The 16,569-nt window shown below is 45.9% G+C and overlaps 1 protein-coding gene across 1 annotated transcript in view; it reads right to left on the bottom strand.

Moving 5' to 3' along the window:
* Positions 1 to 16,569, bottom strand: part of LOC116954034 (uncharacterized) — a 47,976-nt gene that overhangs the window by 20,871 nt on the left and 10,536 nt on the right. Inside the window, exons 3-4 of the mRNA XM_076051963.1 lie at positions 15,944 to 16,080; positions 11,645 to 11,836 (exon numbers count right to left, since the gene is read on the bottom strand). Of these exons, the coding sequence (XP_075908078.1) occupies positions 11,645 to 11,836; positions 15,944 to 16,080 (329 nt within the window). The remainder of the gene's footprint in view (positions 1 to 11,644; positions 11,837 to 15,943; positions 16,081 to 16,569) is intronic.

Below are 16,569 nucleotides of genomic sequence, written 5' to 3'. Positions count from 1 at the left end.
CACAATGCTGATGTTTTTCACACCGCAACAGGTGCTCCGTTTAAGGCTGAGTCGACCTAGGGGCAATGGTACGGCAACGAAAAGAACAAGAGCCATTTTTTGTTCGATATTCGGTAACAAACAACAAAAAAAACCCTCAATATTGCAAGAGCCGCAAAGCCACGTGGTGAATACGAGAAAGTGGTTCCTTCATAAATAACGTCACGAAGAAGCCACTTAAAGGGCCGCATGCGGTTCCGGATCTGCAAGTTTGCCGACTGATTCGGATATGCGCCGCTGGTTTTAGTCGTGAGCGGGAATCAAACTCGGGTCGCTGGGGTCGGAGCCACCACTGTGCATTTGTTTAGAAATTAGCACGACATAGATCCCCCTATAGCAAGGCCGTAGCCATGGAGTCAACATTGGGGGGGACCAAATCTTCCAGTGGGTCCGGGGGTCCCAACCCAGAAAAAATATCTAAATTTGAAAACGAATTTCTTGCCTAAAAATATTTAACAAAAATTCACTAACACATAGGATGGACTTTTTATTTTATTTTTTACAATAATGTCTAATAGTGTATTGTATTACATTGTTCTGTTTTTACTTTTTACCATTTCTTGTTTCATTGTATGTAATGTTTGAGATTAGGGATTAATAAAGTACAGTACAACCATAATCATATAAACAGAAATCTATGCGTTGATTTATATGAAGACAAGTCCAGATATTGTGGCCAAGGTTTAGCAAATTGTTGTTTTTATTTATAAAGTATAGCAATTTTTACGACTTTTAAATATTTTTATAGCAATATTTGTTTCCCCCCCCCCCAATATATATTATAATTACGGCCTTGCTGTAAAGCCTTAACAGGCTGTTGGGACAAGTGCTGTTAGTGAGCGCCTATGACGGCCGGCAACAGCACGCCCAGCTGCCTTTGTCTCCCCAGTGGCGATGCTTACTACACACCGCACCCGGTACTCTTCTGAGGATGAGTTGACATTGGGGAGGCCCAAGACCGACTCAGATAATCGTCACCGGTGTTGGCCGCGAGCGGGAATCCAACTCGGGTGGCCAGGCTCGCAAGCGCACCGCGCTAGCCACAACAAAGAGCCACGCAAACACACACAAATCGTGCATCAAGCTTGCGGTGATATTATATACTTCATATATATTGATATTATATAGTTTAACACATAGGCTTTGGCGACTAATATTATTCATAAATATAGGGTTTTTTTGGATTAGATTGCGTAAATAGAAAATGTGTCGTTAAACCCGCCACCACCCGACTCAGCCAACTAGTAAGGTTTGTTACGTAAACAGAACGTGGCCAATTCGTGACTAGTGTAGAGGATGTCCGAGCCACCCTCACGCAATCTCCGCACTCAACACAGCACGCACCAATCACACGCACGGGAATGCACTCGACTGGGGTCAGGGGATTAAAGGGCACTGACGTCAGAGACGTGGATTGGGAACGAGGGCGAAGATGGATGGTTTAAAAGGGGGGCTGTTGAACGCGTGTTCGAGGTTGGTTTGGGGAACGAGTGTGGCTGTGGGTTGAAGAATAAAGAAGTCTCCGACTCCTCTTCACTAGGACAGCACACAAATGTGTGTTGCAGAGCAAATCCATAACATTTACAATCTGATATTATATACTTCGCATATATACCCATATGTGTGTGTGCGTCTAAGTCGATGTGTTTCTATGTGTGTGGGTCAATGTCTGTGTGTAAGTCGATGTGTGTGTCTGTCTTTTTCGCCCGGGCAACAGCGGGTACTTACCGCTAGTTACTTTACATTTTATATATTACATACTTCACATATCTATTGAGATTAGATACTTCACATATCGATTGATATTATATACTTCACATATCTATTGCTATTACGTACTTCACGTATATATTGTAAACGCAGCGAGCGTACACTCCTCCAAACCAGCCCGCGTTGGCTGTGAGCAGCCCGAAGAGGAACGGCTGTAAGACGCCACCAGACTTACCAGTTTTAGACAGTGTGCCCAAAAAAAAAAAACCCCTCGAGCGAGAGAGCTTCCGCAACAACAACAAAAAAATCTCTCGCGAAGCCAAAAGCAGCAACGCCCTGGCCCCCGCGTCCCCCACGCTACATTGTTGGAGGTGGCGCGTTATGATGAGATGATGAGACATCGTCCACGGCCTTCGGGGGGGGGGAAAGTCGGACGCGCCTCAATTGTCTTTCTCGCCCGTACGCCGACTTCTTATTTTGCCGCTGAAATTGAAGTCGATGTGTAATTTCTTTTTTGCTAATGGGGGTTCGTTACACACAGACACAAACTACACATACGTCGTGAGACGCGATGCTTGCCCAGAATGTTAAGGTTTTGCAAAGACAACCCAATCCCTCCCTCCCTCCTCGTGTAGCCTTTCACAGACTGCTGGGCCAAGTGCTGTCAGCATGCACCCATGAAGGCCGACGCGGCACACGATGTTTATGCATCATACCCGGTACTTATTTGAGGCTGAGTCAACATAGTGGGGGGGGGGGGGTGAGGCCCAGGGCCAATTTAGGTAATCGTCACTGGTGTTGGTCGTGTCCAGTTCGTAGGGCAGCGCGCTATCCACTGCGCCGCCGCTCTCCCATCATGCTTTTCACAACGCACGCACGGCTTCTTGGACTGATATCTCGAAAAAAAACGGTTCACAGTAACCGAGAGATGTGATGTTGAAAGGCCACGCACTTTTTTAACATGCGGCAATGATTTAGACTGCAGTGTGGCGATTCCCGGTTGTGCCACGTGACTCTCCGCCGGGAGCTGCTTTGGGAAGTGAATTCATGAAGAAGTCGGAGAAGCTCCCAGCTCCTACTGCGAAACGTCGGACATCGTGCCGAACAACCCCGAGAGCATATCCGAGAGCAAACGCAGTGGCACATCCGCAACAACCTCTGCAGACACGAGAGTTGTTTGTTTTTACCATCTAAAGTAAACAGGCAAAAGGCTAATTCTTGACAACAACTATAAACACTGATAATACAGTCAGGCCACGCGTGGCAACGCCATCCCATCATCCCTTCTCGTGACGCGCCCTGCCAAAGCCCACTTTTCTGAACAGTCAATACGATATTCTTAGTTTTTTCGGTAAAGTCACGTAGAAAGGAAATAATAAAATAATAATAAAAATTCCATTTAAAGCTTTCGTGACTGCAAGGATTCATCTTCTTTGGTTCGTTCGGTAAAGTCACGTAGAATGAGAATAAAATAATAAATTGATAAAATAAAATAACACAATAATATTCTCACGACGTTTCGGCCACAACACAAGCGGCCTTCATCAGGTGAAGGGACGAGACTGTCTGGTAGGACAGCGCTGGAGTGAAAAAAGCCACGTTCAGATCACGACCTTTAAGCTGTGTCAGAAGAAACAAAGGGCCTTGACAAAGGAATTTGCATATAATTTAGCATTGAAATGGCCGAGTGATTAGCTTGTGACTGGTCACAGAAATGGCTGTGTTAAAGTTAAAGCATACACATCCGCAGAGGCACCCCTTGACAAAGGAATTAGCATAGAATTTAGCATTGAAATAGCTAAGTTAAAGCATACACATCCGCAGAGGCACCCCTTGACAAAGGAATTAGCATAGAATTTAGCATTGAAATAGCTGAGTGATTAGCTTGTAACTGGTCACAGAAATAGCTATGTTTGAAGTTCAGAGCATACACATTCACCGAGGCACCTAGTACAAATCAAACAGGAGAATTTAGCATTGAAATAACTAGGCGAATTTAGCATTGAAATAACTGAGTGATTAGCTAGTGACTGGTCACAGAAATGGCTATGTTGAAGTCAAGGTCTACACATCTGAGCTATTCACAGTAACTGGGTATACAATACAATGTATAATGAATACTATATAGTGAACCAATAAAAAACTAAAATATAAATTACCTTAATGTTATCAATAAACTCTATATTCTCCAATCAGCTAAGCTACCAACAATAAGTCGTTATATATCACAATGCTATATGGCGAAAAAAAAATGGGTGGATTCTTACCCTCAACTTTAGCAACACGGATAGCTACGGGCCCCGTTCAGACGGACGAGTTCATCCAAGGTCGGAACAGAGGAGGGGGAGAGAGACAGCTGCGAGGCGCTATTATACTCCATGTTGTAAACCATACCATTAACCGTGGTGTGAGAGGTATTAAGAGTCAATGCTGGTGAAAGAGCTGCGGTCTGAAGGTCATCGTAAAATACAATTAATTAAGAACGGAAATGGTTTAAAACATCTTTACAATGGTTACTAAGCCAGAATCCATCTTCTCGGTTGAAATTGTCTCTGTGCTTGTATATGTGAATGGCCTCATGAACGAATCTCTCATGGTAGCCGGTTGGTTTGCAAAGAACCTCCGTCTTGGAGAAGTCAATGTCATGTGAGCCCACTGAATTATAACAGTGATCTGCCACGGCAGAGGAGTTCGTCCTACCGTGTTTCAAGTCTGCTTTATGTTCACGGATGCGGTCCGAGATATGTCGTTTGGTTTCTCCAATGTAGCTACTACCACAGAGGCACTTTAGTTTGTAAACGCCCGGGTACTGTATGTCTGGAACAGCATCTTTTACAGATGGAACTAGATCACGGATTTTATGTATTGTGTTGAATCGGACCTGGATCTTGTGTTTATTCAGGATTTTGGAGATCTTTTTAGTGACCCCTGCAATGTAGGGTGAGGTGATGGTTTTGAGTGGCTCCACAAGAGAATCCTTCTTCATGATTGGAGTGATGGCTTTGCGGATTGTGTAGTCAGAGTAACCATTAGCCCTGAGAGCCTGGTGTACGTGCTTGAGTTCACTGGTAATGTGTTCCTGGTCGGAAATGCATTGGGCTCTATGGTATAGAGTATAGAGCCATATAGCATTGTGATATATAACGACTTATTGTTGGTAGCTTAGCTGATTGGAGAATATAGAGTTTATTGATAATATTAAGGTAATTTATATTTTAGTTTTTTATTGGTTCACTATATAGTATTCATTATACATTGTATTGTATACCCAGTTACTGTGAATAGCTCAGATGTGTAGACCTTGACTTCAACATAGCCATTTCTGTGACCAGTCACTAGCTAATCACTCAGTTATTTCAATGCTAAATTCGCCTAGTTATTTCAATGCTAAATTCTCCTGTTTGATTTGTACTAGGTGCCTCGGTGAATGTGTATGCTCTGACTTTAAACATAGCTATTTCTGTGACCAGTTACAAGCTACTCACTCAGCTATTTCAATGCTAAATTCTATGCTAATTCCTTTGTCAAGGGGTGCCTCTGCGGATGTGTATGCTTTAACTTTAACATAGCCATTTCTGTGACCAGTCACAAGCTAATCACTCGGCCATTTCAATGCTAAATTATATGCTAATTCCTTTGTCAAGGCGCTTTGTTTCTTCTGACACAGCTTAAAGGTCGTGATCTGAACGTGGCTTTTTTACACCAGCGCTGTCCTACCAGACAGTCTCGTCCCTGCACCTGATGAAGGCCGCTTGTGTTGTGGCCGAAACGTCGTGAGAATATTATTGTGTTATTTTATTTTATCAATTTATTATTTTATTCTCATTCTACGTGACTTTACCGAAAGAACCAAAGAAAATAAAAAAATAATACTTTTTATATTTTTTATTTCCCTTCTACGTGACTTTACCGAAAGAACCAATAATATGAATCCCTGCAGTCACGAAAGTTTTAAAACGAAAGTCAATACGATGCCTCGACGATGTCGGTGCGATGATGTCCCTGAGCTCGCGAATGTTCCCTGCTCGAGATTTGCGGACCCCTTTAACCAAACGTTTGTACGGAAATGAAAAAAAAGACATAGTGCCTCGATCGTGGAACAATGCCTAAAAACATTCTTCTGTTTTAAAAACGGGGTGATGAGACGGCTCACGTGCTGAGATGGGTTTACTGCATCGCAGGGCCGTGATAGATGGCAACGTCTTGGGGACGTCTTCATCCCATGGTCAAAGGATGATGATGATGATAATGACGATGATAGTCTCTTTCTCCTACCTTCAATCAGAACAATCCGGTGAGTGAGCGTGTGCTTAATTGCACTAAAAGGTCTCGCTCATTACACTCAAGAGTTCTTGCCACAAATGAAATACAATAATCATCCTAATCTCGTCCAGGAGCATAAACCATCACGCGAACTACGGCCGTTCTCAAAGACGGTCACCGCATCCCACGGCGCTTTGAGACGCGCTTCTGCGGCAGTCTGGAACGCTCTTCCTTCCGATATTAGGGAGTCACTGGAGCTATGCACTTGGAAATCATCTAGATGGATATCTATGTTTTTTAGAACAGTTTTTTTGTGTTTAGTTTGTTGTCCTTCCCCCGCACCTCCGATTAGCACGGTTGGCTACGTACGGTGCGAAAAAGGTTAAACATGCATACAAAGATCCCCCTTATAAACTTCAGACTGTTGGGGCAAGTGCTGTTAGCGAGCACCTATGAAGGCCGGAACGGTACAAGGGGAGAGGGGGGGATGGCCAGCATCATCCCCGACCGCCTTTGTCTCCTCAGTGGCGAAGTTTACACATCACACCAGGTACTCATTGTGAGGCTCAAGTCCATATAATCGTAACTGGTGTTGGCCGTGAGCGGCAATCGAAATCGGGTCGCCGGGTTTATAGCGCCGCGCACTAACCATTGCACCACGCTCCCACATACATATACCCATATACGTACACTAGCCATAACGTGCTTAACATAAAGCGCAAACAGAAAAGACACAACTACGGGGGCTTCTTCTTCGTGTACAGTGGCGCATTATCTCAGAATTGTGCTCAAGCCCGGGCAGGTCGTTATAATTTGGACGCGGAACTCAAAGCATGACGAACGTCAAACATCCTCTGGGCGTTGCCGACAACGGGTAAAGCCACTAATAGCGGCAGTGGTGGCGGCAGCAACAACAGCAGCCAGCCAGCGTGGCTGGAAGGCGCAGCAGCGCTGCCTTGCGCTGCTGAGACTTGCCTTCGAGCAAGGGGGGTGCGGGGGGGGGTAATGGGGTTGGGAAAGATGATTAATTAAAAAACCCAGATCGAGTGACGGCATGGGCAGTGACCGGCCGCGCGAGTCTCGATTTTTTCCACGTGTGGGGCTAGGACATGCGGCGTTTTTTCAAGGCCTCGTCCACATTTCTTGCAAACTCGAATAATTCGACCGCGCTATCACGGATGCACGTGATGACCCAGTGCCATTAAGTACCGTCGTCGTCGTCATCGTTGTTATTGTCGTCAGCGTCGTCGTCATCGCTGTCATGTTTCTCGTGAATTATGACAATAGTTATAATGGAGTACATTTTGTGTTCGCGTCTGTAGTAGTTTGACATCAGTAGTAGTTTGACATTAGGGTGCGATGTTGCTCTGTGTGTATTCTGAATTGAGGAATAAGCAAGTATTTATTTTTATTTTCTAGATTAGAAGCTTTCGTGACTGCAAGGATTCATACTCTGTTTATTTCGGTAAAGTCACGTAGGTAAAAATCAATCAAATAAAATGAATGAAAACAACTAAATTATGATTTAATTTAGTTTTCATTCATTTGATTTGTGACTTTACCGAAAAAACCAAAGAGTATTTTTATTTTATTTGGACACTGGCACAAAACGGCCTACTCCATTGAAATTACATTGCGGAAGCAGATGGCGTGTATCTGTACGCTTAATACGCACGGCGGTAATAACCGGGGCGGCCTGGCGGGTTCCAACCACGAACCACAAAACCTCTGCAACAAGCGGCAAACACGCTACCCGCTGCGCCACATCACCGCTCATCGTCATCATCATCGACAACCTTTTGGTCCATTCTCCTCTGCAACGTCCTTCCCTCGGCCACCCGTGTTGTTGACTCCACCTGTCTCTCTGCTCCAGTCCAGGCACATCACCTTCCCTCTATTCCACTGCCAACGACTGATGACCGCCTGCCCATAAAATAAACATGCGCACCGCTTTCGCGCGGCAACTCGAGATGCAGCCGCAATTAGCCGCGATGCATCCACGGCGCGTATTGTTTTGTGACTATCGGACCGCTTCAGGTTTCTCGCCGTGTTTTTCTCTTCGCCATTTGACTGCAGTCGATGCCGAAAACCCAGCAACGAAAAGTTCAGAGCTGCATTGTATGTACGTCGAACTTCTTTCGCACCGTACGTGGCCAACCGTGCTAATCGGAGATGCGGAAAAGAGCATTCTCTTTCCACCGCCTCGATTACAAATTGTAAAATATATATTTCGAACGAATGCTCCGGCGGATCCTGGTACGCAGGAAAACGGGGGTTCGATCCCAGACCCTCATATTTAGAGCCTGCGTGTTCTCTCTCTCTCCACGTGGTGGGCGCGTGGAGGTTTCTCCGGGTTGCTCAGATTTTTACTGCCCTCCACATTAAGAAACAACACGCGCTAAGATGAAATGGCTGCTGCTATAAATTCCAACATTTTATGATGATGATGATATGAGCCACTTCAATTGCATATCGTCACGTGTGGGCAGGTCGCCTCTGAAAAAAAATTGCTCGTAGCTCAGTGGGCTTCACCTGGTGTATAACAAAAGTTGAGTTTTTAGTTTAACACGTAACAGGCTTTCGCGACCAATATTACTCATAATAAAGGTTTTTGGGTTAGATCGCGTAAGTATTAATGTGTCGTAACCCTCCACCACCTGACACAGCCAGTCGGGTTTGTCACGTAAACAAAGCGCCAATTGGTTTACTACTTCAGCCCACCGGTGTGTTGGAGAGTTTTTCGTTTTAAAAGACCGTGAGCTCCCTCGGCTTGTCACCGAGCATCGAGACGCCTGCTGCTTTCTGTGACCCTGCAGCACGGCGCGCGCCTGTGAGTCATCGCCTCGCCACACCCAAAGAGCGTGGCTGTGCCTTCGGTATGGTACGTATGTTGGACTTCTTTCGCTCCGTACATAACCAACCGTGCTCATCGGATGTGCGGGGGATTAGGTGTGGCCAATGCTACGCCCGGCCGCCTTTGCATTTTCATTGCCAATGGCCATTTGAACCTTGTACAGAGATCGTTTCAATAAATACGTGTGAATATAAAGCGAAGTAATTGCATTGTCCAGGGAAAAGCCTCGCTAAGTTTCAAGTTTTTTCAGGCGGGTCTCGTTTGCAGATGTGTTTGACCGATTCCATCTCAGCGAGAAGCAAACTCAACACACTCACACAACAGCGACAACGATGCCTTAAAATTAAAACAATATTTTTAATCGGCGACGTTTTGGGCAATGGCCCTTTTACATGCACCACGAAGAAGGGCCATCACCAATTGTATATATATTTTAAGGCCACGCTGTTGCTGACGATTGTGTGTGCAGTTTATTTCCTGTTAACTGTGCTAGTAATTATACATGTTTTGGGTTTACTCTCCAACAAACCGGTGTGCTGTACTAGTAACGAATTGGCATGTTCTGTTTACGTGACAAACCTTAAAAATTGGCTGTGCCTGGTGTTGGCGGGTTTAACGACACATTTAAATTTATGCGATCTAACCCCAAAAAAACCTCATGGATAACTTCGCTTGTGCAGCACTTGCTAACGGAGCAGCAGCAGCAGGAGCAGCAACATCGCCAAAGCGATTAATTGGAATGAGTGTTTGGTAACGTCGCCTCCCCCCCCCACGGAACTATGCCCGCCTGCGCTACACAGCGCCCTTGCTGATCCCCGTCCTGTAGCCTCTCCTCTCATCATGGTCGGCAGGCCTCCTCGACGACATCGGCCGTCAGATCCCGAGCAAATTTCTGCCATTACAGCGCCTTCACCTTCCCTTAGTGAGTGCTGGTTATTCCTCGCCCCCCCCCATCTCCCCTCTTCATTAAAATCTTCACCCCCCCCCTCCGTCTACCCTCCTCATTACAATCTTCACACCCCCCCCCCCATTTCTCCCTTCCTCATTAAAATCTTCACCCCCCCCCCCTCCGTCTACCCTCATTAAAATCGTCACACCCCCCCCCATTTCTCCCTTCCTCATTAAAATCTTCATCTCACCCCCCCCCCCCCCCCCTGCGCTTCGCCCCCACTTGATTGGGGCAGCAGTGGGGTAGGGGGGCCCTACTCCTCTTCGTGTCGCCACTTCCGCGTGGCTCCACCGTGCTGGAATGGATGTTCGCGGATTTTCTGTTGTATCTTGTTGTTGGAATCTCCCGGTTGTGGTTTTGCCGGGCCCCGTCATGTTGTTCCAGGAACAACAAGAACAACAACAAATAGCGCCTTCCTTCATGGTAGCCTTTCGCCCTGTAAGCACGGTGTTCATTAAAAATGCACCGGTGATTTGATTTGACGTGCAATTAAAGAAGTTTCGGCTGCCTGGTAAAATAACAGAACAACAAAAAAGAATAATCGCACCACACATTCCTCTGTCCAGTTTTCAACCTCTGCTACCCAGGATGGAAATTTCTCACTGACACGAACCTGGCACATTCGTGCACTCCAATAATATTACCATCATCACCGCCTGTCAACTCCAGTCACAAGTGTTACTGAGCAGTGGATGCTGTCTCCGGCTCTTTGCTGCCTCCCTGGAATTCTGGAGAGTCGCTGAGTTTTATGCCAAGTTCAGAACGGAAAACGTGGTGATGGAAACGCGCGCTTACAAGTTCAACAGCCCCAGGTTTATCGTCATCCGGTCTGACACTCGTCTGTGTTGTGCAACAAAATTCCAAGAAATTCTGCTGCAATTTTCCACACGAACTATGTTGTAAGGGGGTGCCGCGGTGGCGAGATGTTAACTACCTAGCCTGATATACAGGAGGTCCTGGGATAGACCCTGACACCTGTATACTTGGAGTTTGCATGTTTCTCTCTCCGTGGTCGCGTGGATTTTTCTCCAGGTCCTCAGGTTTTTCTCTCCGAATTTAGAATCAACATCACGAATTTAGGGTATTTGGCTGCTATAAATTCCCACGTGATAAGCCACGTTTTACTGATTTTTGTGTTTAGTTTGTTGCCCTTTCCCTGTACCTCCGATTAGCACATTGCGAAAGTTAAAAATGCATATGTACATGATGACGATAATTGTGATTTTTTGTTTCAAAGAAAAATATGTTGGCCACGTCACTGAGGTTCAAAGCTTGTGCCACGAGTGACTGTGTTCCAGAATCGGAATATTTATACTGGAGGAATCCGATTAACTATAAAACTATTTCATCATTAGACCTCCTTTGCCAGTACCAAAATATAATAATAGGGTTTTTACCCTTTTTTCTGGCAACAAAACTGAAACCTTTTTACAAGGATTCATGTCTGCATTAACCACAATACCTGCAGTCAAAATGCAAACAAAAAACATACTTTGATAATATATGCATTGTCCTTGAAACTGATTGGTCCACACCAAGGGACGGCTTTCTTTTGAGCCTCGGCCCAATTGGTGCTCGACCAGAGGACGCCAAAAGGCATACAGCTCAAAAGAAAGCCGTCCTTTGGTGTGGACCAATTAGTTTCAAGGGCAATGCATATATTATCATAGTATGTTTTTTGTTCGCATTTTGACTGCAGGTATTGTGGTTAATGCAGACATGAATCCTTGTAAAAAGGTTTCAGTTTTGTTGCCAGAAAAAGGGGAAAAACCCTATTATTATAAAACTATTTTTCACAGATGTCCACCCTCCAGACGCTGCCCACTGACCTGTCGCTGCTCGTGAGTTTGTGGGGAGGCCGTTGACAATTGGAGAGCGGTGGGAGATGGGGATCGCGCCAGTCGTCCGCGCTCCAGGCTCTGGCGTCGCCGTTGACTCCGAGCCGGGTTTTGCCGAAGTCCCTTTCACCAGCGGTGGAGATCGCGTTCCGAACGAAGGGTCGCAGGAGTTCACCCGGGTTTCTGCGAAAGGCAAACACGACCAGCTTTGCACGAAGCGTCGCGATGACACAACCAAAAGCAGGGGCCGCGGACACCCTCTGCAAGTGGTGGGTATCCTTTTGAGCGAATGGTTGCCAGAGGATTCCCGCACCTCCGATTGAGTTCCCATGCAGAACAAGGGGTGAATGTACAGCGTAACCGGTTTTGGCAAGTGCTGCAAATTACTCTAAATTGAAAACTCGTTTCTCAATTTAAAACTAATTTGTTTATAACAATTTGTTTGTGTTTAGTTTGTTGTCCTTACCCCGCATGTCTGATTATCACGGTTGGCTACATACGGTGCGAAATAAGCTCTACATACATTTGGGCCAGATTACCGAAGGTGGGATTTGTGACGATTGAATTATTATTATTCTTGTACGGAGACAACAGCATGGACGGTTGAGTGGGAGGGAGTTCCAAACTATGGGGGCAGCAGAGGAGAATGAGCGACTTTCCATTGAGAAAAGATTGTCGATTATCATGACAATGATAGAAACGATGATGACGATGATGATAATGAGAACGATAATGACAATGATGATGATAGTGAAGATAACGATGATGACAGTGAGCAATGATGATGAATTGATGGTGATGACGACAATTCATTCTAGATTTGAAGTTTTCGTAACTGCAAGGATCCATACTCTTGATTCTTTCGGTAAAGTCACGTAGGTAAAGAAAATAAAATAAAAAATAAAAGAAAATAAATAAATAAAATCGCGACGTTTCGATTGCAACACAAGCAATCATCATCAGGTGTGACAACCACAGCAAGAAATTCTATGACGACAATGATGATGACGTAGTTGCTGATGATTGTGATGACGCCATTGATGATGATGATGACAACGAGTATTCATTCATTCAGGTTGCTGAGTCAACAACACTGATAAAGATTCGAACTCGTACAGTGAGGGAAAAAAGTATTTGATCCCCTGCTGATTTTGTACGTTTGCCCACTGACGAAGAAATGATCAGTCTATAATTTTAATGGTAGGTTTATTTGAACAGTGAGAGACAGAATAGCAACAAAATCCAGAAAAACACATGTCAAAAATGTTATGAATTGATTTGCATTTTAATGAGGGAAATAAGTATTTGACCCCTCAATCAGAAATATTTCTGACTCCCAGGTGTCTTTTATACAGGTAACGAGCTGAGATTAGGAGCACACTCTTAAAGGGAGTACTCCTAATCTCAGCTTGTAACCTGTATAAAAGAGAACTGTCCACAAAAGCAATCAATCAATCAGATTCCAAACTCTCCACCATGGCCAAGACCAAAGAGCTCTCCAAGGATGTCAGGGACAAGACTGTAGACCTACACAAGGCTGGAATGGGCAACAAAACCATTGCCAAGCAGTTTGGTGAGAAGGTGACAACAGTTGGTGCGATTATTCGTAAATGGAAGAAACACAAAAGAACTGTCAATCTCCCTCGGCGTGGGGCTCCATGCAAGTTCTCACCTCGTGGAGTTGCAATGATCATGAGAACGGTGAGGAATCAGCCCAGAACTACATGGGAGAATCTTGTCAATGATCTCAAGGCAGCTGGGACCATAGTCACCAAGAAAACAATTGGTAACACACTACGCCGTGAAGGACTGAAATCCTGCAGCGCCAGCAAGGTCCCCCTGCTCAAGAAAGCACATATACATGTCCGTCTGAAGTTTGCCAATGAACATCTGAATGATTCAGAGGACAACTGGATGAACGTGTTGTGGTCAGATGAGACCAAAATGGGGCTCTTTGGCATCAACTCAACTCGCCGTGTTTGGAGGAGGAATGCTGCCTATGACCCCAAGAACACCATCCCCACCGTCAAACATGGAGGTGGAAACATTATGCTTTGGGGGTGTTTTTCTGCTAAGGGGACAGGACAACTTCACTGCATCAAAGGGACGATGGACGGGGCCATGTACCATCAAATCTTGGGTGAGAACCTCCTTCCCTCAGCCAGGGCATTGAAAATAGGTCGTGGATGGGTATTCCAGCATGACAATGACCCAAAACACACGGCCAAGGCATCAAAAGAGTGGCTCAAGAAGAAGCACATTAAGGTCCTGGAGTGGCCTAGCCAGTCTCCAGACCTTAATCCCATAAAAAATCTGTGGAGGGAGCTGAAGGTTCGAGTTGCCAAACATCAGCCTCGAAACCTTAATGACTTGGAGAAGATCTGCAAAGAGGAGTGGGACAAGATCCCTCCTGAGATGTGTGCAAACCTGGTGGCCAGCTACAAGAAACGTCTGACCTCTGTGATTGCCAACAAGGGTGTTGCCACCAAGTACTAAGTCATGTTTTGCAGAAGGGTCAAATACTTATTTCCCTCATTAAAATGCAAATCAATTTATAATATTTTTTGACATGCGTTTTTCTGGAATTTTTGTTGCTATTCTGTCTCTTACTGTTCAAATAAACCTACCATCAAAATTATAGACTGATCATTTCTTTGTTAGTGGGCAAACGTACAAAATCAGCAGGGGATCAAATACTTTTTCCCTCACTGTATCTCACGATCATGAGCCTACACCCCCCATCCCTAGGCTGTGATTTGCATGAGCTGCTTCGCCCTTCACTCGATGTTCACCGACCGGCTTTCATTCATTTTTTACATCCAAAAAAAATTCCAGGATGTGCAAGTGAGGTGTGTCGCGTCTGTTTATGCACCGTTGCCACGGAGACCTAACAAGGTCACACGGGGTCACCTACACCTTCGCACCGCAACAGGGCAGCGCTGCAGCACCCGTTCCACTTCAATTCCAGACAACAAATGATAATTATTACAGCACCGTGCTGTATATTGTTATAAAAGCAAAATACTTAACGACTGCGTTGTTATCAAAGTCACTGGTCCTTTTGACGTCACAACTAAATGTGTGCATCCATGGGACCCTTTTTGCCAGTATCAAAATAATGATAGGTTTTACCCTTTCAGGCAATACAACATATGATGTTCAACCACCAAATAGATACCTATTTCAAAGCATTAAGTCTGAATTAACCACACGTACATACATACATACGTACATGCAAACACACGTGACCTGATAATATATGCATTGTCTTCGTACTCTGATTGGCCCACACCAGAGACAGCCTTCTTTATGGCCTTGTCTCAACAGTGTCACACCAGAGAACGCCAATAGACGAACAGTACAAAGGCAATGCAGGTATCAAAGTATTAATCGGTAGGGTTGAGCAGTTATATCTACGGGACCTTTTTCCCAGTATTCGATGAACATCTGAAACAGGTACCTATTTGATGTTTGAACATCTTATAACGCATGTTTTTTTTATCGCCAGAAAGGGTAAAGCCTATTCTTCTTGCATTTTTTTGTTTAAGAAAAAAATGAGTTATCTGTGTCACATTTGAAAGAGAATTTGGCCCGAGGGGCTAAAGGCGCAGCTCTGATATTGCTTTCTGCTCATGCCACTGCTGGCGGAAGCATGTCCAGCAAATGAGTGCTGCTTACTGCTGGCCGCTTGGCATTTTGGGCATTGGGCACGGCCGTGCTGTGCAACCGTGATTAAAAAAATAATAATCGTATATTTTGAATCTATTATTCACTCCCCCACCCCCAACAAAAGAGATTTATTTTGTAGGCATATATACTTACACACCCTACATACAATAAAGTGAGTAGTGTCTGCACACATGGGGCAGGGGGGGGGGGCAGAAGATGACGGGCGAGAAACCCTCCGCTGGAGCTAGAACAAGGCGGCCGCGGGCTGCCGAAATTAGTCATTTAAATTTAGAACCAGAGTTAAATAGGAAGGCAGCGCACAGCCGCACGGTGAACTGGCACCAACAATTGCACAAGCTTTGCGGCCCTCTATATATGACAGTGTTTTCAGCCATGTAATGAGTTTATAAATGCGGAAAGAAAACCGGAGCATCTGGAGAAAACCTACACGTGTGAGGGGGCAACGCTCTATCCCATATACCTAATTATTGGTGTTGGTGGCGGTGGACGGTGGTGGTGGCGGCACTGGTGATGGTGGCGGTGCTGGTGGTGGTTGCGGCGGTGATGTTGGTGGTGCTGGTGGTGGTTGCGGCGGTGGTGGTAGGGGGGGGAGGGGGGCACCTGAAGCGTTGTAGCAGAACGCATCGAGGCGCGCCGTGGAGATGGGGTCGAGCACGACGCCCGTGAGGTTGTGGGCGCACTGGGGCAGCGGGCGCACGCGCGGCACGGCGCTCACACCGCCCTGCACCCAGCCGCTCCTGCAGCCCACACCGCACATACAACAGAGCCATAACAACAACAATAACCATAGCAATAAACCTCGTAACAATTGGATGCGTTGTTCCATCGAGACACTCAGAGGTGTGGAGCCAGAGCTCAACGTTTCTCTCATGCTGGCCTGAATGGGTGATAGCCTGAACAGGTGGGAACCTGAACAGGTCAGAGCCTGGACAGGTGAGAGACTGAACCAGATGAGAGCCTGGACCAGGTGACAGCTTGGACCAGGTGAAAAAACTGAACAGGTGAGGGCCTGAACCAGCTGAGGGCCTGAACCAGGTGAGGGCCTGAACCAGGTGAGGGCCTGAAGGTGGATGATGGTGCCTGGACACTGCTGCTGCTGCTGTTGCTGCGTGTGTGTGCAGCAGTGTGTGGGGAGCGGTAGTGTAGCTTCGACCCGGGTTCGATTCCCGCTCACGGCCAACACCAGTGACGATTATCTGAACCGGTCCTGGGCCTCCTCTAGGTCG

This window comes from Petromyzon marinus, chromosome 53, assembly GCF_048934315.1.
Source record: "Petromyzon marinus isolate PM22_M1 ecotype Great Lakes invasive population chromosome 53, UKy_Petmar_22M1.pri1.0, whole genome shotgun sequence".
Taxonomy (NCBI): domain Eukaryota; kingdom Metazoa; phylum Chordata; class Hyperoartia; order Petromyzontiformes; family Petromyzontidae; genus Petromyzon; species Petromyzon marinus.
This window is presented reverse-complemented; position numbering and strand designations above follow the sequence as displayed.